The sequence below is a fragment of the Cololabis saira genome, chromosome 9, assembly GCF_033807715.1.
Source record: "Cololabis saira isolate AMF1-May2022 chromosome 9, fColSai1.1, whole genome shotgun sequence".
In the NCBI taxonomy this organism is placed as follows: domain Eukaryota; kingdom Metazoa; phylum Chordata; class Actinopteri; order Beloniformes; family Belonidae; genus Cololabis; species Cololabis saira.
Genome location: NC_084595.1, coordinates 20,006,323 through 20,031,777, shown reverse-complemented (window position 1 = coordinate 20,031,777; position 25,455 = coordinate 20,006,323). Strand labels below are relative to the sequence as shown.

At 44.6% G+C, this 25,455-nt stretch overlaps 1 protein-coding gene across 10 annotated transcripts in view; it reads right to left on the bottom strand.

Moving 5' to 3' along the window:
* The window catches only part of slc4a4a (solute carrier family 4 member 4a), a 64,524-nt gene that overhangs the window by 8,393 nt on the left and 30,676 nt on the right, over positions 1–25,455 (bottom strand). For 3 of the 10 annotated variants that reach the window (XM_061730717.1, XM_061730719.1, XM_061730720.1), the window contains 19 exons: positions 22,834–22,910; positions 17,884–18,041; positions 15,421–15,508; positions 14,397–14,551; positions 13,105–13,215; positions 11,017–11,191; positions 10,797–10,930; positions 9,457–9,731; positions 8,676–8,746; positions 8,127–8,312; positions 7,911–8,024; positions 6,809–6,970; positions 5,450–5,628; positions 3,831–3,903; positions 2,693–2,761; positions 2,283–2,456; positions 2,034–2,195; positions 885–978; positions 153–232 (listed from right to left, as the gene is read on the bottom strand). In XM_061730717.1, the coding sequence (XP_061586701.1) occupies positions 189–232; positions 885–978; positions 2,034–2,195; positions 2,283–2,456; positions 2,693–2,761; positions 3,831–3,903; positions 5,450–5,628; positions 6,809–6,970; positions 7,911–8,024; positions 8,127–8,312; positions 8,676–8,746; positions 9,457–9,731; positions 10,797–10,930; positions 11,017–11,191; positions 13,105–13,215; positions 14,397–14,551; positions 15,421–15,508; positions 17,884–18,041; positions 22,834–22,910 (2,501 nt within the window). In that variant the 3' untranslated portion in view covers positions 153–188. Of the gene's footprint in view, positions 1–152; positions 233–884; positions 979–2,033; positions 2,196–2,282; positions 2,457–2,692; positions 2,762–3,830; positions 3,904–5,449; positions 5,629–6,808; positions 6,971–7,910; positions 8,025–8,126; positions 8,313–8,675; positions 8,747–9,456; positions 9,732–10,796; positions 10,931–11,016; positions 11,192–13,104; positions 13,216–14,396; positions 14,552–15,420; positions 15,509–17,883; positions 18,042–22,833; positions 22,911–24,358; positions 24,455–25,455 lie in introns of all 10 variants that reach the window. The other 7 variants (XM_061730715.1, XM_061730716.1, XM_061730711.1 and 4 more) reach the window with 3 other exon arrangements.

The following is a 25,455-nucleotide window of genomic DNA, read 5'->3' as shown; positions in this document are numbered from 1 at the left end:
CTGGATCCGACACCTCAGTCTGGGTCCGACAAAGTCCCGTTTAAAGATGGCCCGCTGCTTCACACTGAAAAAATGAACTTCACCACCGTTCTGCGGATTAACCGAACTGGCCCTTAAAATCAGACTCAAGTTATGCGTTTCCTCGTACTCACCTGGACAGGTAGCTAGCCTGATAGTAGCGGAGGTGCTCAGCATGACGTGTGTCGCTCAAGGAGTGAAGTGGACTTGTCTCCTGTGGGAGAAGAAAAAGAGCAGCGGCCGGTCAGCATGAACCCGCAGTAACACGTTAACTCTCAGGTGTTGTAGGCATCGGACCGGTGGATTAAAAGAGGGTTCCTGTAAAAACCAGACAGGGTTTACTGACGCCAGCCAGCAAATCGTGTTTACAGGGGCCGACAGCCTGCAAGGCTATTAGCTCATCTGTTTAAAACCGCAGTATGTAACAATACCGCCTCTGACCACACGGGGACGAACAGAGCTACTGTGTCGACACAAGAACCACTGGCAGTACCGTGCTGTAACGTGATGCGTTCGCCCCCATGTGCTCATTCGTGGTGTCGCTACATAGAATGGCTTTAAAAATTAAGATGCAAAAATATAGATTTATTAATTTTGTGTAGCAACAAACAGGATTGTAAAAGAACAAAGCCAACAAAATGATTAAGGTACACCAGGAACCCGGTGAGTGGATTTCATGCATATTTAAGAGAGAAAAGGCACTGAAGTGGAGAAACAAGCCGACAGCATGCTGTTAGTGCGAGACGAGGAGGCGGCGGAGGATGTCATCAGAAACACCGGTTAGGGAGCAGAGCAGACGTGAGGCGAGTTAAAGAGGAGGAAGAAGCACTTCTCCTCCGGTGCTCAGGCGGTTCGGCCTTACTCACTGTCGGAGGCCTGATCACCTAAGAAGGGCTCCTGCTCCATCATGTCCATGGGGATTTTAATGCTGGGAACCTTCTCATTGTACGGATAGTCGGACTGTTGGAGAGAGGAGATACATCTCGAGTCAGGACCCAGAAGCAGCGTCCCTGGGTTAGGGTTAGTCCCCGACCCAAAAGGTACCGAGGGAAAGTGAGACGACGAGAGATTACTGCTACAGCTACATTTAGTTGGACCTCTTAGACACTGGAGACGGCTAAACCGCTTTGTTCTGGTTTGAGTTTCTATGAAACCGGGCGCAGGTCTCTCTAGAGACGCACGAAACCCTGGACTCCCCGGTCCTGAAGGCCTGATTAAAGCTAACAAACTAACAAAGCTTTGAGGTTTCAAGAGGACAACAGTTCATGTTTGAACATTTGTTCTCTGTAAAAAAAAAAAAAAAGCCCTCTAAAAATAAGCCCTAATATTCCATAAATCTAGTCAAAGTTATTTTAAGCAAAAGTATCTTTGCCAGTGGAGTTGTTTTAGGTCATGTAGATTATAGAGGATAAAACGGTCACCAGATCTCATTCGCTGATGAACTTTCTTTGAAAATGTTTAACCCGACGATGATGGGACATTTACACTGGGTACTCCGATTTAACCGCTTTTCTCTTTTCAATGAACATATTGACTTGTTAATTGTGTAATTACACCTCCGACCACCAGGTGGCGGCATGGCTGAAGCACATTTACTGACACTGCAGCATTCAAACACTCAAACACACAAATGACCAAGAAGTGGTCAGAACCACTTAGAGGAAAACATATTCGTCTTGGTCGACCTGACTCGTAGGGTCGAGGGTTGGTGCGCGATTATTTTCTGCTGCCACCAAGGACAAGAGTCAGCTTTCCTTCATATGAAACTAAAACTGATATTTCGACATGAGTAAACCCTCTTCTGCTGCTACTGGAGTATTATTTGCGTTAAGTAACCGGTGGTGAAACTCCTGGCTCTGGGGAGAGCGGTGCTGGACGTCGGCGATGGCGACGGATCAACTGTCTTGGGGAAAGAAGAACTGGAGAAAATGAGGCATCTGCTGGTTTTTTGGGGGTTGGGGTAAGGCGCTAGTTGGGATGCATTGAGATCGAAACGTTGCGTTTAAATTACTTACGTCATCGGCGTCACTGTCGATGCTGCCCCGCTTTTTCTTCTTCTTCTTCTCGTCTTCCTTCTTCTTCTTATCCTTCTCTGGGATGACGTCATCCAGGAAGCTGAGGTCGTGCTGGGAGAACATGCAATCCATCGCTTTCCTCACAGCGACCAGAGCGAGGATCTGCAAGCGTCAGGTGCACGGGTCACACTGGACCGCCATCGACCACAACACTAGCAACAGTCGGAGGTTCGTGTAAATGCCTCTTACCATGACAGGGAATACGATGGCCGCCACCGTGGACTTGAGGACCCACAGCAGGGCCAAGCACAGCACCTGGATGAAGGTGAAGAGGTGCACCTTCCTGAGGGGGACGTGTCGCAGGTAGATCAGGTCCGGCTGATGCTTGGCGGGCATCAGAAGCAGCTGGAGGCGATCCATGAACTGGACGGACAGACGGCACAGACGTATGTGTCAGTGGGAGTCATGAGAGCAGCGCCGGACTTGCGGCGGGATAATGCTCAGGTTTTACTGGTGTCCTGTTAAAACCTGTTATGTCATGACACGCCCGTGACACGCCCGTGACACGCCCATCATTGGATGATGAGTGTTGCCCTGGCAACCACCAGACCCACATCTCTGGCCTCGGAAAGTAAAACGATGCTCAGAATGAGATTTACCTGCACGCCGTTGAGAGAGGCCACTCCCATGTAGAGGAAGACTCCGTACAGCACGGGCATGGGGATGAACTGGGAACGAAAAGACCGAGGAAACACACGTGAATAAAAAGCCTGTAAAACATATATTCAATCAATTTTCATTCTGCAAAAAATAGCCATAAGGATAATTAGTAGAAAACGATACAGAGATCCAACAAATCCATTATTCCTTCAGTTAAATTTGTTGAAATTTCATGAACTAGTAGACCATAGTATTCTGCAAATTATGTTTAAAGCTCATAAAAAAAACTTTACCAATCAACATTCAGAAAGGATTTGAAAAAAGAAAAAGCAAGTATAACTTAAAAGGAACAGAGATTTTTATAAAACCAAGATGCAGGACAAAATTGATGGAACGTTGTGTTTCTGTCAAAGGAATCAATTTATGGAACAATCTGAACAAAGAAAACAAAGAATCCAAATCAAACATTACATTCAAAAGAACAATTAAAGCCTGTATGTTAAGGAAATATAACGAAAAATGTTGAGTTTGATTGACATACCCGTAGGCAGTGGTAATTTTATTTAATGTTATTTTAATTTTATTTTAGTTGTTTTTATTCACTTAGTTGTTTTTTTTATTTATTTATTTATTTATTTATTTTTTGAATTATTATTAATTTATGTTATTTGTGAAAGGGGCAGATCAGATAAGATTCTTCTTCTTTCTGCTCCCTTTTCATTCATAAGTTAGGAACATTTGTATTTGTGTTTGTATTACATTGTTTTGTTTTTTGAATGAAATAAAGAATAAAATGAAAATGAAAAATGAAAATGAATACACGGGACATGCTGCCATCGATGCCTGAACAGTACCGACCCATTTATACAACCACAGAGGTGAAATGACCTTGGTCGGGGGAAGAAGAATGAATCAAACATCATGTGACAGATGATAAACTTAGATCTTCCACCATTAGATGGCTTTTACAATGTTTTTACACAAAAAAAACACAATATTATTATTATTATTATTATTATTATCATTGAACATGACACGTCTAAGAGCTAAGAGCATCTCGCGACGGGAGGAGCTAAGCCCCAAAGACCGCCAAGTCATCCAGGTGAGAGGAAAAGCAGAAAATCTGCGACTGATTACCTTCAAAATGGGAGACATGAAGACTGACAGTCCCGTCAGGATGAACACCATCACCCCGGTGACCCGCTGCTCTCTAAAAAACAGACAAACACGAGGAAGGTCAGAAGAGCGAAGCAAACATCCGGTCGAACCTGCAGGATCAAGACTCAGGGTCCAGTCAAAGTCCCGCCCCTCCTTAGTTAGAGACCGCCTTTCATCTGCCTCTGAGGGGTCTTACAGTGGTCTGGTTCATCTGAATCTGAATCTGGTTCCCTGACCCTCAGTACCGACTGATGTCCTGAGAAGAACCTGTATCTGGACATCATTGGACGGACAAGCAACCAATCAGGGAAAGGAAGTATGCGACGCAGGCGGAACAACAGCCGGACTAGCGTCAACAAAAGCCAACTGCACTGGACCATGGTGGAGCGGGAACGCTGGCCAACGACTGCCGTCAGTGAAACCGTGCTGATCCAAGGTGTTACTAACAATTCTGCAGCCGTCTAGGTTGTTTTGAAAGCAGCTTGTGCGACTCTTCGCATAAACCCCGCCCTGCTGTGATTTGGTCCGGTACGTTCAGTACTGGTGGAGATGGCAGGGTACCAGACGGATTTTCCTTGAGGCAGACGGTTATGGCTGGCTGGGCCAAAGACAGGAGTACCGCGTTACCTTTATCATTCGTTTTATCACAGAAAACACCAGAACGTCAGTCATGAAAGAGGATGATGTCCCTCCACACTTCCTGCCAGATGTAACATCCAAAGCAAGACTCAGTTATTCCATCCAGCTGCAGGAACTGGAATACATGCAAATAAATACGAGGACAACATTCATCACGTCTGGGGAGCATCTTTGAATAAATGTGGTCGGACTGATGCTGAACTTCCTGCTGAACCTCCTGAGCATCTCTAGTGAGGGCTGAAGGGAAAACGCTCTCTCAAAATCATTTCACTATTGCACTGCAACGTCCCAGTTGAGCCTGCCGGATTGTGCCGACTGTGGGTGGTGTCAGACGGATCTGAGGTCTCCTTGTAGTCGAAACAAAACAACACGGCTGTTTGCAGGAAGTTCAAAGCTCCAGAGAGGAGTTTGTTAGCTCAGCTTACAGCTGACACATCAGGAGGCCGAGAGGACACCACACGGGCTCGAAAACAAGACACGGGCCCTCCAACGACGGGCAGAAAAGAGACGCCGCCGAGCCCCGTCTACCCACAAAGACTCAAGGATGGCATTCACACAGTTACCAACTGACAATCAGAGACCGACGCGCCTCCGAAACACCAATAAGACATATATTTGACCTCACATGTGAGGTTCTTTTCACTGTTTCAGATCCGGTTTGGATCTTTGTTACCGGTGTTTCACCCGTAGATGGCGCTGCAGCGCCGCGCTGAACATTTACTGGGACTGGGACGTCAAATCTCTTACAATCATCCGAGAATGAGGCCTCAGTTGTTCCAGGCCAGATTGGTTCTCCTGCTGGGGAAGGGTCAGGCCCCCGTCGTGGCGACGCCGGTATTAAAGAACGGATGGACGGATTTATCCTCTTCCTCTACTATCCTCTACATGACTCCAGATTGGAATCAAGGATAGAAAAAAAACAACAACAAAAACACGACTTGCTAATGAAAATGTCTCACCTCACACCCAGGAACTTGGGCTGCTCCCCCGGGGCCGACGTCTCCGTTTCCATCTTCAGACTGTCGATGTGGGCGATGGAGATGACGGTGGCGGCCACGTACCACGGCAGGCCCATGAAGGAGCAAACCACCAACAGGGCGGCCACCCAGAACAGGTCCAGATGGTAACCTGCCCCTTTCTGGTACAGACAACACACGGGGTCAGACGCAGACCCAGAAGGACTGGAATCCCTGCCGGCAGATCCAGCACATGCCTCTACACCTCTACACCCAGTACTCGAGTTGAGGGGGGATGAGGAAATAAAATGAAATGAAAATGAAATAAAAACTGTCCAAATCATCCCCCCTGTAAAACTGCCATCCCCCATTTCCATCCCTTATGTCATTTCATCAATGAATGTGGTTTTACTGCTATTTCAACATTTAGAGTCATCACCAGAAAAATAACACCAGAAAAATAACTTATTTGACCATTTTCACCTGTTTCAAGTAAATTTTCACTTGAAATAAGTAGAAAAAATCTGCCACTGGGACAAGATTTATCTTATCATTACAAGCAATAAAATCTTGTTCCACATGCAGATTTTTCTACTTATTTTAAGTAAAAATCTACTTGAAACAGGTGAAAATTGTTGTTTTTTCCAGTGATGAGTCTTGTTTTAAGTGTAATGAGATTTTTTTTACTAAAATGAGACATTTTCACTAGAAATAGGACAAATATTCTTGTTAAGATTTTGAGTTTTTGCAGTGATCCATTTTACTTATCCTGTGAAGGACAGAGTCATATTGATAAGTTCAGAAAACTGTTTTTTATTTTTGTGTTTTGATGTATTTGATGTAAGCCCAGTGGATATTTAAAGCTTACAGAAGGCTGCAGAATTGGGGGCTATTATTTGTAATATATTATATTATTTGTAATATATTATTTGTAATCAGCACAAATTATCTGTCCCCATATGATAAAATCCACCATCCCCCCTGATTTTTTTTTTACAACTCGAGTACTGTCTACACCCCCGACACAAATCAGAGGAAATGATTGCCCATCTTCAGGAGTGTCCACCTGAAAACTTCAAAAAGTTGTTTGTTTTAAATTTTATTTAACTGAACCATCTGTAATCACCCTCATGACACATCTCACACTCCCACGAGAAGGATGATGTTTGACTGCCGTGTGAAAGTACCCGCTGTACCGTACAGGCTGTAGTTTGTCAAAGGAAGACATACAAGTCCTCATGAAGGGCGCCAGAAAAACCACAGGAGCAGAACAGCGCCCCTTCATCGCCGTAGAAACGTCCCATTTGGAAGATCTGCAGTCATTTCCAAAATCTTGCATCACCCCTGACTTGTGGGATTTACCTTTAGCTTGTGCTCCTTCCTGTTGACAATCACAGCGGTGATCTGCTGGTCCATGAAGATCAGGATGGTGACCAGGAGGGCAGGAAGGGCAGACGCCAGGTACACCCACCAGGGGTTCCCTCCAAACGGGGGCACAAACCAGCCTCGTTTGGGGCTTGTTGGCTGGAGGAGAGACAGACAGCAGTTCCCGTGACTCTGCAGGATTCATCCACACGTCTTATCTAGCCTCTGCATCTTCAGAACGGACGAAGATGCTGATCTTTTATAAATGGAAAAAAAACCTGCAGTTTGTCCCTGCTGACCTGCATGTTTTAGATTCGTGCATGTTTTAGATTCGTGCATGTTTAGATTCGTGCATGTTTTAGATTCAAGCATGTTTAAATTTGTGCATGTTTAGATTCATGCATGTTTAGATTCAAGCATGTTTAAATTTGTGAATGTTTTAGATTCAAGCACATTTAGATTCAAGCATGTTTAGATTCATGCATGTTTAGATTCATGCATGTTTAGATTCAAGCATGTTTAAATTTGTGAATGTTTTAGATTCAAGCACGTTTAGATTCAAGCATGTTTAGATTCATGCATGTTTAGATTCATGCATGTTTAGATTCATGCATGTTTAGATTCATGCATGTTTAGATTCATGCATGTTTAGATTCAAGCACATTTAGATTCAAGCATGTTTAGATTCATGCATGTTTAGATTCAAGCATGTTTAAATTTGTGCATGTTTTAGATTCAAGCATGTTTAGATTTGTGCATGTTTTGGATTTGTGCATGTTTAGATTCATGCATGTTTAGATTCACGCATGTTTAGATTCATGCATGTTTTAGATTCAAGCATGTTTAGATTGTAACGAATTGTGAATGGCGTCATAACAAGCTGATGGTGATCTTTTCCTGGGTCCAGCGAGGGGATTCAACCCTGCAGATGAGTTAGAGCTTATCTGTGCAGGAGGAAACCCTCGTGGGACGGCTCCCTGGCGTTACCAAGAATCCACTTGGCTGCAGGTTCGTCACAACCAGCAGCCAGATAGCGTCCGGGGCTTAAGGTGGCTCACGTCAGATTGTCGTACAGCTGTTAGTGGGCGCAAGGACTCACCTTGAATTCAGTTGGCACGATGAGTTTAGGAGTGTCAACCCCGACGAGAGCGTCGACTCCGCAGAAGATGAGGATGGCCAGGATGATGGCGAAGTCGCTGATCAGCTTCCTCACCTGGGTGAAAGGGCAGAACAAGGCGTTAAACGCGACCTCACACTGCCAGAAACCTAAATTATTCTCTGGGACGCGACACGTTTGGCGTTAGAAGTCACTCACGGTGGTGGGGAAAAAGGGGCTGGTTTTGAACTTCTTCAGAGACATGGAACAGGCGTAGGTCCCGAAGAAGAGGATGAAGGACATGAGGGCAATGTCTGGGACGAAGTAGCAGGCCCTCCCCACCAGCTCTCCTTTGTACTTCAAGCACTCTGTCTTGGTGAGGGACGACCACGTGGCGTTCAACGGCTGCACCAAACAAACACAGAGCGTCAAGTCTGACACAAACCTCAAGAAAGAGGTGACAAAAACAGAAACTTTCATCTGACGATTACACATTTATTTCCACTTTACCTTTTAACTAACTTCTAACTCTTTAGCTGTACATTTTTTTTTAAATTTCACCTTGTCTCTGGTCTAAGATTTTTAAAGAGACGTGTGCTCAAGGCCACCAGAGAGCCTGAGCACGCAAAGGCATCATCCCTGGGATGCGTTGAAGGCTGAGCCGAGGCAGCAGACAGCAGCGTCCATGACGCATTGCCTTCCTCCTCTGTTTACATTCAGTGTTTACATTTTTCTCGGAGGGCGGCAGCACAAACAGGAAACACTTACAAGGCCGGTGTTGTTCCAGTACCAGACTGAAGCACTCTCTAAAGGATCACCGGCGACCTCCGTTTCATTCTCTGCAGAAATCAAAGAAAAACAGGATCCCTGACGTGAGGCGGTAACTTTAACTTAGTCACATGTCTAAGCAAATTATCCAACACAAGTATAATATATTAATGTTAAACCAGCCGGGCGGGGACGTCTGAAGAGCCACAGAACCACAGCATCCAGATCACAGAGGCGGTTTTCATATGTGTTGATGCACACGGGGTTCAGGACCACCGGCCCACAGTGAAGGGCTAGGAAGCAGACCCTGCTTCGGCCATCTTTTAATGTATAGTTTGTTTGTAATGCGACACATTTTCGTTTGTTTGTGTCGTTTACAAACGAGCGGCACTGCAGCTGGAGGTCTCTCCATAACTGTTGTTACTTTTCTTTTGCCACGTTTGCTTATGAGCGAATCTCAGTCGTGAAAACATCAGATGTCAGAGTTCTGTACCCTGTACAACCAACACCCAACCAGCAGTGGCTCATCTGTGTTTGAAGGGCGGGTTTTACCAAGAACGGTGTCACTGATTGGTTTGGAAAGGTAAACAATAACAGAAGAGTGGGCAGGGAGCAGTGAGGGGAAAGCCAAGCACGGCGCACATTGTCAGAAAACTACGTGCGCCACCGTACTAAAACTCCCTGATACATGACACAACTTTTTCTCCCCCTTATCAGGTCCCCTTTAGTATCGACTGCTGCTCCAGTTCAAGAATCCCAGCAAAGGTCAGCGGTTTCGTACCTAAGATGGCAGGAGCCATGCACATGCAGTCGTACTGCGTGACGAACTCCTCGTGGAAGTTGGCGTTGATGGGGTAATGGTGGGACAACTTAATCATCTTCTTGAAGGCATCATAGATAAAGATGAAGCTGATGAGACAGGAGAAGCCCTCCTCGGTGAAGCGGGTGAAGTACTTGACCAGAAAGCTGGCGTCGGTGGCCACGAGCACCAGGCAGAAGAACGCCGACCACAAGCCAATCCACAAGCGGAACTCCAGGTAGTCAAAGTGGTAATCTCTGCAAGAAAAACGGCAAACACGTTCAGAGGTCCTGACGCTTTAAAGCACAGAGGACTTCAGCTTCTACTTATAAGAAAAAGACATTTTGAGTAAAGTTTCATTCATCTTTGGGCTGCAGTCGCTTTTATTTAATGATGGTAAGAGAGCAGAAGATAGATAGATGAGGACTTTATTCATCGCCAAGGGGATATTTTGTAAGGAAAGGAAAGAAGCAGTAGAAACTCTCAGACTCAACCAGTTTAATCATCCATTGCTGGAGAAGATGATTTATGTTTAGTTTATGCAGTACTGCTGTTTGCAAAACAATAACCTGATGCTGTACTACTTCCAGAAACAGGTTTGGTATGCATCCAACCTGTGTAGCTTGCAGAACGTTTGCTGTAACGCAACAGACAACCTCAGTGGTTGCGAAACAGTGAAAAAACGTCTGAGAGCGCTACTTTCTGCCAGTGTTTACTCACAACTTAGACATATTCATAGATTCTGCAGGATTCGACTGCCCCTACATGCTACTTACTACCCAAGAACCGGGTGTGCAGTACATACAGCATGAAGAAGGATTATCTGCCTTGTCCTGTTTACAGGACTCGTTTACAGGATTCACCCCCTTTACAGTTCAAACCATCGGAATCTTTTTGCCAGCGCAGAACTGTGACAGTAATTAGGTAACAATGATGTCAAAGACCGTCGAGATGGCGGTTCAGACTGAAGTCGCTTTGGAAAACATCAGATACGTTCGCGATTTAGAACCACGTGAGTGTGTGTTGGGGCAGGTAAACATTTATAGCATGCTGGGCACTGGTTCCTCGTCATAAGGAACTCATTTATCTTCACCAGAAGATTGATCATTACTTCAAAGTGGATATTTAAATTGTCGTCCCATCCAGGGAGAAACTGAGCTGCTTTACACCTCTCTGGTTGACACTTTGGATGGGTGTGTGTCCCATTAATGGTTATAATTAAGATCTAATGCTCGATATGAACACCTGAAGCTGGAACCAGGAAGCCAGCGCCCACATCAACGGGGCCTTTTTCAAAGGAAAGAAAGAAAGAGAAGGCGTACCTGCTGAAGTTGAAAAGCAGCCGTTCAAACACCAGCACCGGGCCGGTGCTGCTGAGGATGATGAGAGGCTGGCCAGCCAGCAGACAGAAGACCCCACCGGTGATGGCGGTGCCCAGAAAACTCTCCAACACACCCTGCACACACAGATTTTGAAAAGGTTTGTTTCATTAGATCGCTGACATTTTTCGAGCTGTGCAAAGTTTTAGAGCAGCGGTCTGACCTGCATGTTGTCTGTGGCGTCCCCCAGCAGGCCGCCAAACGTGATGGCGTTCGTCACCGTCCCCAGGTAGATAAACAGAATGGCAGACAGGGCCTGGATGTGAAACGCGTCAGTGAAGTCACTGACGAAGAAAGGCGCTTTTCTCTTCATGTCAAGGAACAGACCTCCACAGAACCTGGCAACGCACAAGCATAAATAAATAACTCATATGAAGTTAATCATACTTGGGTATACCACAATTTATATTTATACAATTCTTACTATTAATTTGTGCAACCTTTAACTATGTCAAGTTTTTTTTATATATATATTTAATGACGAGGGTCCAAGTGAAAAAAATAGTATTGAGTGTTGAGGGTTCATCAGTTTTTTACTTCTTCCGACTCCTTTTTCGAGCATGACACATTTGCTATTATATTTATTCATTCTCGTCTACTTTGTTTATGATGGTACATTTACTATTTAGTGATTTTTATTGTTCTTTTTTATGTTATTGATTTATTGTTTTGTTGTTTTCTTTATTTTTTTTGTGCTTTTATGCTAAAAAACGTGGATCAAAAATCACCGTTGTGCCTCGAGAAACTGGTCAACAAACAGCTTTTAGAGTATCTGGAGACCAAGAACCTTTTGAACTGGATGCGGTCTGAGTTTAGATCAGGACACAGCTGCATCTCCGCTCCGCTGAAGGCTGTCAGAATATTGTTTCTGTATTTATAGACCTGGTTAAGGCATTCGATTCTGTCAATCTTTCAGACTAAGAAAAGTGTGTAACTTGGTTCCAAAGCCATTTTTCTGGGTGTGCTCAAACAGTGAGGGCGGAGCATCTGCTTCCTGATCAATAAGCCATCTACAAAGGCGCTCCTCAAGGCTCCATACTTGGGCCATCACTATTCAATATTTACATTTCCAGAAACTGTCCAGAATGCAGCAGCCCGGCTTCTAACTAGTAGTAGTAAGAGAACACACATCACTCCAATTTTATCCTCTCTTCACTGGCTTCCCATTAAATTTCGCATTCATTTTAAAATACTGGTGCTAACTTTCAGAGCTTTGCATGGCCAAACACCACAATACATCGCTGACCTCCTCCTACCTTATGCGCCAAATCGGGCTCTTAGATCAGCACACCAATCGTTACTGTCTGTCCCTCAAACTCATTTTAAATCCAGAGGTGACCGTGCTTTTCAAGCTGTTGCGCCAAAATTATGGAATGCTCTCCCTTCACAACTGCGTTTTCTAGAATCATGTGAAGGCTTTATGAAGCAGCTGAAAACGTTTTTATTCAGACAGGCTTTTGGTTAACCGTTCATTTATTGTGTCTCTGCGTTGCTGCTATGTTTTTAATGTGCGTTGCGACTATGTTTTTAACATGCCAGCCCAGTGCTGTTTTCTGTACCTTGTTAATTTTATCTAGGTTTTTATATATATGTATACTATTGGTATCTTTTCTTTTTAATCTCTTTTAATTTGTGTGCCTTCTTTTAATGTAAAGCACTTTGTGATTTTATATCTGTGAAAGGTGCTATATAAATAAACTTTACTTACTTACTAACTTACATGAACGCCACCACCCACGCTACAAGAGACTCCCGTATTCACCCGTATGCTGACGATACTGTTTTCTACACATCCCGCTCCTCTCTCCTTACCGCCCTCACGCTAAATCTGGACCATAGGAAACCTGCAGATGTGGGTCAGGTTTGGGCCTAAGGCTCCTTTCTATGTGGATTTTACTTGTTAGCCTGGTGTCATGAGTTGTGTGCTTTCGTGGGAACTTTCACCAGCGCGTGGCACAAAAGAAATGCCATGTAGGTTACATTACAGGTAACTACGTAGCAGTTGAAAGCTCAGATTTTAACTAAAATGCTTCTCCTTTGATGTTTCTGTTCTGTTTGCTTGGTTTGCTGGTTATTCATACGGTAAACCTGGAACATGAAGTGTTAATTTACATGTTTCCGACAGTGCTGGACCTCAGATCTGCAGCGTTACGTTAGGTTCATTATACTACTTTTATTCAGCTGCTCACTGGTGCTCTAGATTGCAGAGGACACAAGCAGAACTCATACATTATTTGGTAGTTTTCAATACCGTCCAGTCTTCTCCAGCTCCTCCCCCGTGGCGTGACCGCCTCCTCCGTGGCCTCCATCATGAGACATGCCTCCGTTCATCTGAGGATCACCTCCAGCATACATGTTTTTCCTGAAAGACACACAGGTATGTTTTCGATCCGAGTTAAGAGCAGCCTCGCATCTGATCAGCTGAAAAAGAATCCTCAGATTCAGGTCAGATGTGGGGATGCTGACACTTCTGCTGACACATCCTGCAGTTACTCAACATTTAAGCTGGAGAGCTTTCAGCATCATCATGTGGACACGGCCTCGTTTTCAGGGACGCCACTCATTTATACGTGATTAAATAGCCTGATTGATCAGTTTTTCACATAAATCCTTGAACCATTTACTGCAGTTCTGCGCTGCAGCAGCTGCTGCTCTTTTATTATTTAAGTCTGAGTTGTACGTCTGGATGCACCTCACTGGTTTTGCAACTCCTGCATTTCTGCAACACACACACACACTTTCTGCACGGCATGAATTTTCTCAGTGTCCCCTCAAGTTTCTGTTGTAAATAAAAGACCATCTTCAAATGTAGTAAATCTCATCTCAGATTAAGAAAACATGACACACTGCAGCGAGTCGTTGTTTATTGACCAGAAACTAAGAATGCAGAGGCGGTTTGTGAAAAGTGCTCGTCACTTTCACGGAGCAGCCGGGTGCATTAATTTATGTCTTAACACAATGCTGGGGAGGACAGACATCAGCGTGTACAGTATCTCAGAGAAGCAGTTGAAGCAGAAGCAGCATCCTACAGCGGGAACAATGACTCAAACGTGGACAACTTAAGAAAACTTCCAAGGAGTGGACGTCCAGCACAAAGAAGAAAGCTTCTTCACTACTGAAGTTCACAAAACTGCATCTGAACAAACCAGCAGACTACTGGAACAATGTCCTCTGGTGAAAACATCTCAAATCAGCCGTCAAGCATGGGGGTGGGAGGGTGATGGTTTGGGGCTGAAGACAGGACATCTGGGTCATGTGACAGGAAACAATGGCACAAAGTTTTAACTTCAGACCCGGGCCGACTGAGGCGTGGGATCGGGGAAGATCCCAGATACACGCGCCTGCCAACCACAACGAAATGAAGAGTAGGCGTGGTTACTTCTGCAGTAACTCCGCCCACGCGACTTAACAAACTACAAGTCCATCTCAGGTTTGATTTAACTCATCATCATAGCTGGGGAGGGTAAGATCATTTTTATTGTGGCCTTCAACTTATTTGCATTTCACAAAGTTCAAAGTTCATCATCAATCATGACTATAGACCTTTTGTCGGAGGAGGGGAGGGATTTTGGAGGTTCTATCCTGATGGTGGGGTCCCACTCCCCAGGAGGAAGTACGATCACCTCGTCCAGGAACTCATCAATACCAGCCAGCAGGTCCTGTCTGTCCTTGGCCTTGTAGGCGATGTCGTGGAAGACCTGCACACACGGAGAGGTGCGCGGCATTAGAGAGGGTGTTGCTGTCACCGGGCAGTGAACCGCGGCGTTCACATCAGAGGATTACTAAATACGGAAAGATGGTGACATCACACAAACCCCGCGCCTGAACCACTAATCCCCTCTAATCAACCCAAAAACTCTGGCGAGGAGCATCTTTTTTTGTGCATTTAATCATCTCACATACGTGTGCCGGGTGTCGGCGTGTCAGCCTTTGCCGTGTGTCGGAGGAGGCGAGGACTTTATCACCTGTGATATGAATGGTGGTTCAAACATGTACACATCAGGGAAAAGAAAGACATGCCAGGATTGGTTTGGGTCGGTTTCATCCTCGGTGAACACCAGATTACGTTGCTTCGTTACTTTGGTTCGTTGTTTCCAATCCGGTCGTAGTCTTAAGGGGTTTATTTGAATCTAAGAGGTTTAGGAAACACGGCTGAACGGCGCCAGAGCTTAGACCTTCGGTATCTAACGTCCTTCCTGCGAGAAATGTTCATAACGCAGCTGATTGCATCTCTCAGAACCAAGATGCAAGGACTGTGTATTATAGATTCTTAAGGACTGCGTTTTAGCTGAACCCACAAAGGCCCACGCTTCATACAAATCTTTTGGTCTGGTTTGTTTAGGATGGTTCTCCCCAGGAGGGCCACATCAGAGTTGACCGGACCAGAGCTCCTCTTTTTAGGGGTCTGTTTTGGCTTGTTTTGGTTACACCTGAGTGAGATTACCGTCATTACCAGAGGAACGAGCCGAAACGAGCGTGGAACCCCAACCCAAGCTCTGTGGATGTAAAAGCGCCCTGATTGTTTTGTTGCACCAAGGCTTTGTGTCTCCGTTAGCAGCAGTCTGACCTCGTCTGACATCAGGGTGGCGATCGCTCGGCCAATCTCATGGTACGACTTGGCTTGACCTTTGGGTCCCAGTAAGATGAACAGAAACCTGTGGAAGGAAATAAAGAGGAGTGTAAATCTAACATATCAGCTCAGCTGTCCGGTGAGGTCATAAGAAACTTCAGATCAAACAAAGGTGCTGCATTTATAGCTTTTTTTTTTATTTATTTATTTTTTTTATTAGTTTGCACACAATAAAATTAACACTTGCAATCAAAATAGTAAAACAAATGTGACAGGAGAGGTCAAAAAGCCAACAGGCTTATGCAACGGACCTCCCCTCAATTTAGGAAGTAAAACAGTAATTACAAAAAATCAAAAAACAAAAACAACAAGACGAAGACTATAAACAAAAACAAAGAAGATTTGACTTTAGCTTTTATTAGCTTTATCTGCGCACGAGTTAAACTCCGAGCACATTCACTCAGAGATGTGTCGTTGTGACTGCACGAGACGGCCGGGAACGCCGACATTTCCATCCAGTATCTTACCAACACCTGCAATAAAATCATTAAATATGCAGCAAAAGCACCTCGGTGGCGGCGGCGGTGCGGCATGGCGCGGTGTTCAGACGCTCAGCTTGGAAAGTTTCAGATACAAAGTACAGACGTTGCATCACTTTACAGCTCACCGGTCACGACCGCTTCGCGGGAAACCAAGTTAAGTTGGTTTATGAGCTCAGATGTGATTAAAGTGTAAACTCTCACCTCAGATTCAAGACGTTTCGTTTACAGTTTAACAACAACAGCTGATTCCCTCCAGCTGATAGCTCTGTGGCCCAAGTTTAGGTGTCGGGTTCGGTCCAAGGAGATCAAATGCAAATGAATGAGCTCATCACTAGATGGAAAAATCCTAAGGCGTAACCGTGCCAACGGTTTGGTTCGTCCTAAAACTAAAATAAGCTCAAGGTTCAAAAGGAGGACAACTAGTGGATGACAAGAAGAAGAAAAACCCTCCACAGCATCAACACAGGTCAAGAAAACTCTGGAGAGGCTGGTTCTTCGTGGATGTAAATACGGCATTTATGACGAGCTGGACACCCCCGATAACGTCTGAGGACGGCAGACCGGGTAGACCACACTAAAACACCGAGACCCAGATCCCCGGGACACGTGAAACCGGGATAAACTGGTATCAGAATGACGGAGGAGGAGAGGAGAATCTCACCACCCAGAGCGGACCACAACTCAAACAGTGGAGGCGGTATCGTGGTGCGGACATGCGTCACTGAGGATGTGACTGATGTCCACTGATCCGAACCCAACAGGGCAGCTAAAACCCCACAAAGCGTCTCCGGGAGGAGTGGTCCCCAGAGGAGTTTCATCCTCCTGATAATGGCGGTACCTGGAAATGTCTGTATTTGAGATGCATCTCCAGAATAAAGCTGAAAGTCTACACTTTGATCACATTTTGACCGTTTTATTTCAGTCCATCACGGTCGGTCTTATCCACGTACTTCTGGGCCTGACTAGAGAGATATTTCAGTCCTAACTGGTGCAAGTCTTGAATCAGATGTGTGTTGCTGCTGTTCTGGAAGTAACCAGAGTATTTATTCTGATTTCATTTATAATTTGTAGGTTTTCACGCTAGACCTTCAGCCAGACCTGCACCCAGTACTCGAGTTGAAGGGGGATGAGGGGGGATGGCATCCCCCCTGAAATAAAAACAGTAAAAATCATCCCCCCTGTAAAACTGCCATCCCCCCTTTCCATCCCTTATGTCATTTCATCAATGAATGTGGTTTTACTGCTATTTCAACATTTAGAGTCATCACCAGAAAAATTACTTATTTGACCATTTTCACCTGTTTCAAGTAAATTTTCACTTGAAATAAGTAGAAAAATCTGCCAGTGGGACAAGATTTATCTTCTCATTACAAGCAAAAAAAATATTGTTCCCCTGGCAGATTTTTCTACTTATTTCAAGTGAAAATCTACTTGAAACAGGTGATAATTGTTGTTTTTTTCCAGTGATGAGTCTTGTTTTAAGTGTAATAAGATTTTTTACTAAAATGAGAAATTTTACCTAGAAATAGGACAAATATCCTTATTTTGAGTTTTTGCAGTGAACCATTTTACTTATCCTGTGAAGGACAGAGGCATATTGATAAGTTCAGAAAACTGTTTTTTATTGTTGTGTTTTGATGTATTTGATGTAAGCCCAGTGGATATTTCAAGCTTACAGAATGCTGCATTTAACTGCTGCCATGTCATTCCTGAAGTATTCCTGCAGGTGTTTTGGTCAGTGCTATTATTTGTAATATATTATATTATTTGTAATGAGCACAAATTATCTGTCCCCATAAATGATGATAAAATCCACCATCCCCCCTGATTTTTTTTTACAACTCGAGTACTGCCTGCACCCTGACAGTAAAACCTTCCCCGTCACGCGTGCACGTCCTCAGACGCGCCGGTCAGCCACCTTGTGGGGACGGGAACCTCCGTCAGCGCTCCGAGCATCACAGCCTGCTGCAGGCGAACGAACGCCACGAAGGGGGCGTCCAGGAAGTCCACCTCCCCCACCAGCACGTTGGAGGCCTCCGCGTCTCTCGGCAACTTCTTCATGAACTTGTTCCTCAGCTGGAAGAATAAAAGAGGAGAAGAAGAGGTAAATGTCACATTCCCACCAGCAGGCTGTCTGGAAACGTTCACCTCCGATTAAACAACGCGCGTCAAAGCCGGCCATTGCTCTCCGGTTAAATATCAAACCGGGAGGCTCTTTTTTGTCTGGGAGAGAGATGGGCGGTAACCCCGGCGACTAGTCAGAGTCAGGAGACAGAGGTCAGGCGCCTGCTGAGGACCTAAAGTTCAACATTTCCCACCCAGAGAACCCTCCAGTCCCACGGTTGTGTGTCTGAACAGGCCTCCCTTCCCTGGAAACGATTGTAGGTGTGATGCAACAGCGTTTGTGTCATTAAGCCATAATTACATCATTAAAAAACTATAAGAGTGCAGATCTGAGCCCACAGACGAAGAGCAGCAGAAACAGAAGCTGAAAACACAAAAACAGGAGTGGATCTCGGTCGGATGTTAATCGCCCTAAAACTGGGCCACGTCCTACTGCAGGTGACGCTTTCATCACAACCCATCACCTGGTGGAGTAATCCTGCTGACGATCAATCTGTTCCCGCCACCCATCCTCTCACGCTCACGATGTCAGGCGTGGGCGGCAGGTCTCCATTGTGTTTCTGGTGACAACGCCAGCGTGCCAGTATCTCACCTCCTAATTATACACGAATCCAGCAAAACCCGGAAGTCGCCATTACTGCGGTGGCGGCTCCGCTCCTCCGCTCCAGCCCATAGACATATATACGTATATAGATCCATGCTCCGCTCCCATGGATCTATTACTCCGCTCCCTGCCAGGCTCTCTTAATGTATTTGTATCATCGGAAAACTCCTGTCCCCGTCGCGTGCATTTGTTTTGATAGTGAATGAAGACGGGACGGACTTTTCTGTTTCACCAAGTGAACAGACGGAACGCAAAAAAAAGATGTTAAACTGCTGGAAAGGAACTGGAATTTACCGGGATACCTTAAACAAGGAAGCCAGGGAGCGGTGTTTGCAGAAAATAATGATTATTAACGGTCTGGATCCATATGAAATCACTACTAAAGAATGGAGCTCCGATGAGGATTTACTGCCGCAGTTCTGCACAACCCACGTCTTACTACCTTGTTTAGTGTTTGGCAGCTGCTTTGGTAAATGTTTGACTCGCCGTGTGTTTCAATAAATTTGTATAATAGTACAACATACAGTACATCTTTTTTATTACTCTTACTTCTCTTTTCTTTTTTTTGACTGCTATATTATGTTGAAGAGGCTCCGAGGCGTGAGCAATATTTTTCTTTTCCTCGTGAGATTATTTTTTTCCTCTGCAGCTACAAATAGAGTTGATATTATTTCCTCAACAAACTAGTTTTATCTGAAGATTGGGGTTATGTATGTAGCCTATGTATTCTGTATCATCCGGAGCTGAGATAGTTGTGCCCTTCAAATAGAGACCTGTAATTGCGTTTTTTTTGGTCATCGGACGCCAGGCGATCAATAAAATATTCTTGGATACCTAAAATAAAACAAAACATAAACAGGTGTTGTTGTTGTTGTTTTTTTTAATCACGTAGCCTTTCCATAATGATTACATTTCGCGCTGCTAACGTCACACGTAACGTATGCTATATTACAGTGTTTAATCATACACTCCCTTATCTCCCTATTCCTCTATTCTTTCCTGCTTATCGCTCAAACAAATCATTATTTATAAATTAACATCAGCAATAATTTAGGATACCTTCATTATTTATGGAAGGCCACTGTCTAACATCATCAATCCAGCTATAATGATGCTGTAGAGCGTCAGGTTACAATAACAGCGCTGCGGTGGCAGATTGACACCTGCCACCGCAGCAATGGCGCTGCCGCAAGATGGCGGCACACACAAACCGGTCGCCGGATTCGTGTATAGCCAATTTGTCCCTTTTTAAATTGCCTTTATTTTAATTAAAGAGCAACGACCTCAAAGCTTCTACCAACTTTTAACATCAGAGAGGGGTTTCAGTCGTGATATAACTTCACCAGGATGCTGCTGGCAGTGCTCCATCTCATTTTATGTTACAATTTCCCCCGAGGACCCCTCAGGACTGCAGGCAGGTCCGCCGGGAGACACGCCCTTTCTTCTTTCTAAGCCACGCCCTTGTAGGTCAACTGGTTTTTGCCTTTGAGAAAAACGCTTCATGGGGTCTTGAAGGCGGCGCACGTTGCTATAAAGTGTGTGAACTTGAACGTCATCGACAGAAGCAGAAATGAGCGTCACTGAGGACAGCGATCCCCGCCCAGACCATTTGGATGTGGTCTGGAGAACCTGGACTCCATCTCATCAAAATTATAAATGACAAGAGGTCGAGACAAATGACCCATCTGACCAGAAAACACATTTCCACTGCGTGATGGCCGCTCCCAGAAGCCTCCGAGCCCAGAGATGTCGCTTCTGGTTATTCATTTGTTCCTAGAGTCGTGTGTTTGCTGCTGCCTCTGGGCCGGGACGCTCTTGAAAAACAGACTTTAAATCTCAATGTGGTCTTTCTAGTTGATAAAGGTTGTGATTGATTGATTGATCGATCGATTCCTCATCCATGTGGATTGCATCAGTTACCGGTACTGGTTCGGATGTACGCTCCACACAAGCAGAACGACAGCCGAGGTGATAACTATTTGGATGATTCTCACACCAGGCAGGAAAGAGCACCATGTCATGACGCATGTCTGAGATCCCAGAAGCCCGTGACGCTCACCCGGCGAGATCTAATCCCCTGTTATGGGTAAATGATTGAGTGGAGAGGTTCGACCTGCCGAGTGGCACACCCAGACCTGCTTCCACTCACCACCAACCCACAAGACAATGCCCTCGTAAACCGAAACCTGTCCTCCGCTATTAGAAACAACAATCGCACTTATCAGAAGCCTCGCAGTGGGCTTTAGTGGGCACGGTTAGTTCTCGGCTGCTCACCTAGGTCTAATGTGAGCCACATGCATGCCAGCCTTTCTTGGCTTACAGTAGATAAAAGGTTGTATTTTAATAAGCTTGTACTGTTCAGGTCAGTCATAATCTGTAAAAGTCCTGTTTTTATTTATAGTCAAATAGTTTATAGCAATACTGTGCATGATCACAACACTAGAGGTTCCAGGAATGGACATCTTGTACTACCAGGTCCAAAGACAAATGCTTTAAAGAGAACTTTCATATATCGATCATTGGCTCTTTGGAATAACCTGCCCCAAAACCTCTGCAATACCCTTTTCAGTAAACTTACTTTTAAAAAGAAGTTAAAATTGTATTTGTCACTGTTTTTTTAACAACTCCCATCATGTAACTTGTTTTTAAATTGTAAGGTTTTTTAGTACTGAATACTGATATTAATTAATGTTGTATTTGAAAATCTATTTTGTATGTCTTTTATGTGGACCCCAGGAAGACTAGCTGGTCGCTACGGCGCCAGCTAATGGGGATCCCTAATAAAATCAAATCAAATCAATTGATAATGTTTACCAATAAATCCTGCGGTACGCGCTGGCACGTTGGGCCGCGTGGACCAGAACAGGTCGCGTTGTTCTTTCTTCACTTCAGAAAGGCATTCAGAGCCCGAGGCGGGTGTGGAGGCGCAGCGGTTTAGCAGGTGTTTCCTGTCCTTCGTAGTTGGCCCCGCCGGAGCGCTTACTGGGTCGCTCGGACCTAGCTGGACCTAGTTCTGTTCTCCCAGAGGCTCGGCCCGGTTTGAGAGCTGTGCTGATCTGACCAGCTGGCCCCAAAAAAAGAAACATGGCTCATTTAAAATGTGACCCTCTCAGCAGCTACGCGTCACTTCAGGCATCTTCCAGACGGGCTGAAAAATAAATGCAAGCACTTTTTCAGGTCAGCAAGATGCTGACTCAGCACCTTCTTGTTGGTGCGATCTAAAGCAGGAAATGTGACGGTTATGTGACTTATGACTGTCAAACACCGACGGTGGTGTCGTCCCATGCTCTTCATCCCTGACCTGTTACAGTCTGTTACAACCTTTATTCATCTGTTATGCTTCCAGTTGATCTACCTGCCAATCATTTGCATATCTGTTATGAGAGCCAGACGAATGCTTGAGGTCAAAAGATGAAAGACATGTCGCAAATGCTGGGAATTCATTGACAAACACTGGGAGGTAGGGATGGGCGGTATGGACTAAAAAATGTATCACGATAATTTCTGGCATTTATCCTGATAACGATAAAAAAAATACCAATACAAAAAGTGTCATCAACGGGAATCAATCTTTCTTTCTTTCTTTCTTTCTTTCTTTCTTTCTTTCTTTCTTTCTTTCTTTCTTTCTTTCTTTCTTTCTTTCTTTCTTTCTTTCTTTCTTTCTTTCTTTCTTTCTTTCTTTCTTTCTCTTTCTTTCCTTTTAGGCTAATTTCTTTCTTTCTTTCGGTTCATTTCTTTCTTTCTTTCTTTTTAGGCTTATTTCTTTCTTTCTTTCGGTTCATTTCTTTCTTTCTTTCTTTCTTTCTTTCTAGGCTAATTTCTTTCTTTCTTTCTTTCCTTCCTTTTAGGCTCATTTATTTCTTTCTTTCAGGCTCATTTATTTCTTTCTCACTCATTTCCTTCCTTCCTTCCTTCCTTCCTTCCTTCATGTACGTCATCAATGGGAATTTATCGTTTTTACCGCAAGATGACAAATTCTTACGGTAAAATATCACCCATTCCTACTGGGGGGGGGGGTGTAACTTAATGAGACCAGGTAAACCATCATCGATGCAGGTTTCCACGTTACAATCATAAACACGCCGGCGCTGAAACTCTCAGCTGTAAACGAGCAGCTGAGATTAGAAGAATACGACTCACCTGGTCCTTTTCCGGTTTATCGGAGATGTCGTTCAGGCTGCTGGACGCCAGGTTCCGGTGGGTCGTGGTGGGACTGTCTGCGGAGACACGGCAGCATGTCAGCACTCGCACCTGCTTCACCTTCACAACCGCGACAGACCCAGAGTGGAAGGAGGACGGCAGAGATGCAGGAACAGACAGTGGCACGAACACTTTCCTCTGCACGCGGCAAAGCTCTGACGTTCATGCGAATTCGAGTACAGAAGTAGAGTACAGTCGGCCTGTAGTCACGGCAACAGAGTAGGGCTGGAATTGGAACTGACAATGAAATGTTGACCTCTCGGAAAGGATTACTTTCTCACTTCGGCTACAAATGGATAAATTCACAAGGTCATGGTCAAAATGGGTCTCCTATATACAAAAGTCACAATTATCTAGAAACTGAATTACTTGTCTCCACTCACTTACTTTCTCGATCATTTCTCTGTTGGTTTGAAGGACTGCCAGGTTTCATGTGTTTTATACGTACATAATTTTATGTGTGTGTATATTCAAACCCTTATAATATCGTAGTTTGGTCTCCCTGCAACTGAATTAAGTCGCTGTTACAAGCCCATACATCCCGTTTTGATTCATCATTGTTCCCTTTTTTATTTTTTTGTGTGTATGTTTGTCTTTGGTTAGTTCTGTTTGTTCGTTTTACCTTAAAAAATATAAATATACGCAGGTTTTGTTTCTTTCAACATTACACAACTATAGGGCAACAGCCATGTTTTGACATGCTGATGTTTTTCTTTCTCCCTGACAATAATTGTAAACCAATTGTACATCAGCTGTGTAATGTAAGATGTGAGAATAATAATAATAAAGAAAAAAAAAAAAAAAAAAGAAATGTTGACCTCTCTGACCTCAACTCGAGCATCAGCCAGTTTCAATGAGCCCGATTAAATACCACGATGAAATAACGGTTCGCGAGGCTGAGCCAAGCACGTGTCGATTTAGAGACGGGAAGCTGCGGCCATGTTGGCGTCCTGTCCTCATATCAAACCCCCTCTTCTGTCAAGTGCTCTCGGACCCGGTTCGGACTCTGAAAGGACATCCGAGGACGGGGAAACCTCAGCGGGTGCAAAATGTGGTGCCACTGTAGCCTTTCATACATCTGCCCCCTCAGCATTGTGGGTAATAACATGCATGTCAGTGTGATGCAGCCATATATTGAAAAATCGTACATGCTCGTGGTCTTTTATTCTGTAATTGAGGATTTTACTGAAACAGAAATGTGTGAAACTGAGAAGTAGTTAGTCAGGGATGCTGTTAAAATAAAGCTTCAATCACATTCAGGCGGCGGGTTCTGTCAGTCCTGATGTCGCACGCCGCAGGGCACAACACTGCAGTCACATTTACGACTACGCCTCTGTTACAGGACATGAAAAATCAGGCCAGTTTTTCTTTTAAAGCCTTGCTTTTTGACCTAAAACTAAGAGCTGCACATCAGTACTGACCAGCGGCCCGGTGCGCCGGCGCACCCCAGCTCTGCTGAACTTACTAAGCCAGTCCATGCTGGTGCTCCTTTGGTTCTGCAGGTCCTCCATTGAGATGTGACCCGACAGGCAAGTCACAGAGTTCTCAAGAGGACTGCGGGCTTTTAGTAGCGGCAGCAGGTTATCAGAGCCGGTCCGGGCAGGCGAGGAGGAAGAGAGAGAGACGGAAAGGAGAGGTGAAGGGAGAGCTGACAGACAAGCCCACTGAGATAAAGCCAAAGAAAAAGTCAACAATAGTTAAAAGATGTGAAAAGAAGGATTTCATGTGAGTTAAAAGAGGAACAGTGAGTCACAGTGAGTGAGGAGTTAGTAAACTGGCGTAAAGGAGATATATTACGTTCTTGGTTCAAATGTTCGTTCAGTTCCCTGAGATAATATTACAAAGATGTAGTGCAGCAGCTCTCTTTCTAACCACATCTTTACATTTCTGTTCCCACCACCTCCTGACCGCGTCTGCATCGCTTACGTTTCCACTGAGCAGCACCGTCGCTGCGTTTCCAGTGTGGAGCTACTGATCTGGCCTGAGCTGACGCCGAACTGAACTGGAGATTGGGATTAAAACTGGAACTGACACTAATTTGGAATTAAAGTGCAACTGAAATTCAAATAAACTGAATTAAAATGAACTGAAATGAGCTGAGCTACATTTGAAATTGGAACCGCAACTAAAAAAAGAATTGGAGATTCATGGAGAATTATATTAAACTGGAATAGAAATGTAAATAAGACTGAAACTGAAAATGAACTGAATGAATTGAAATTCACATGGAATTAAATCTGAGATGGGATTGAAATTTAACAGAATTAAACTGGAACTGAAATAGACTCAAACTGAATTGAAGAGTTGAGGAGCGTTCCCGGGGTACTGGGCCCACTGAAGAACAGAAACACGGTTATGAGAGAAAGGTCAGAATCCCCTTTTTTCCCCATTCAGTGGGCCCAGTATTCGTCCGTACCAACGGACTGGACTGTGTGGATTTTTTCTTTTTTTCCTGTTACTCTTTCCAACATTCGATGATGTCAATTTTTAAAATGTACACAGTAGCAAAGTGAGCCAGTGAACCGCTCTGGACGCTCAGTGGAAACGTGGCTTTTACGTCTG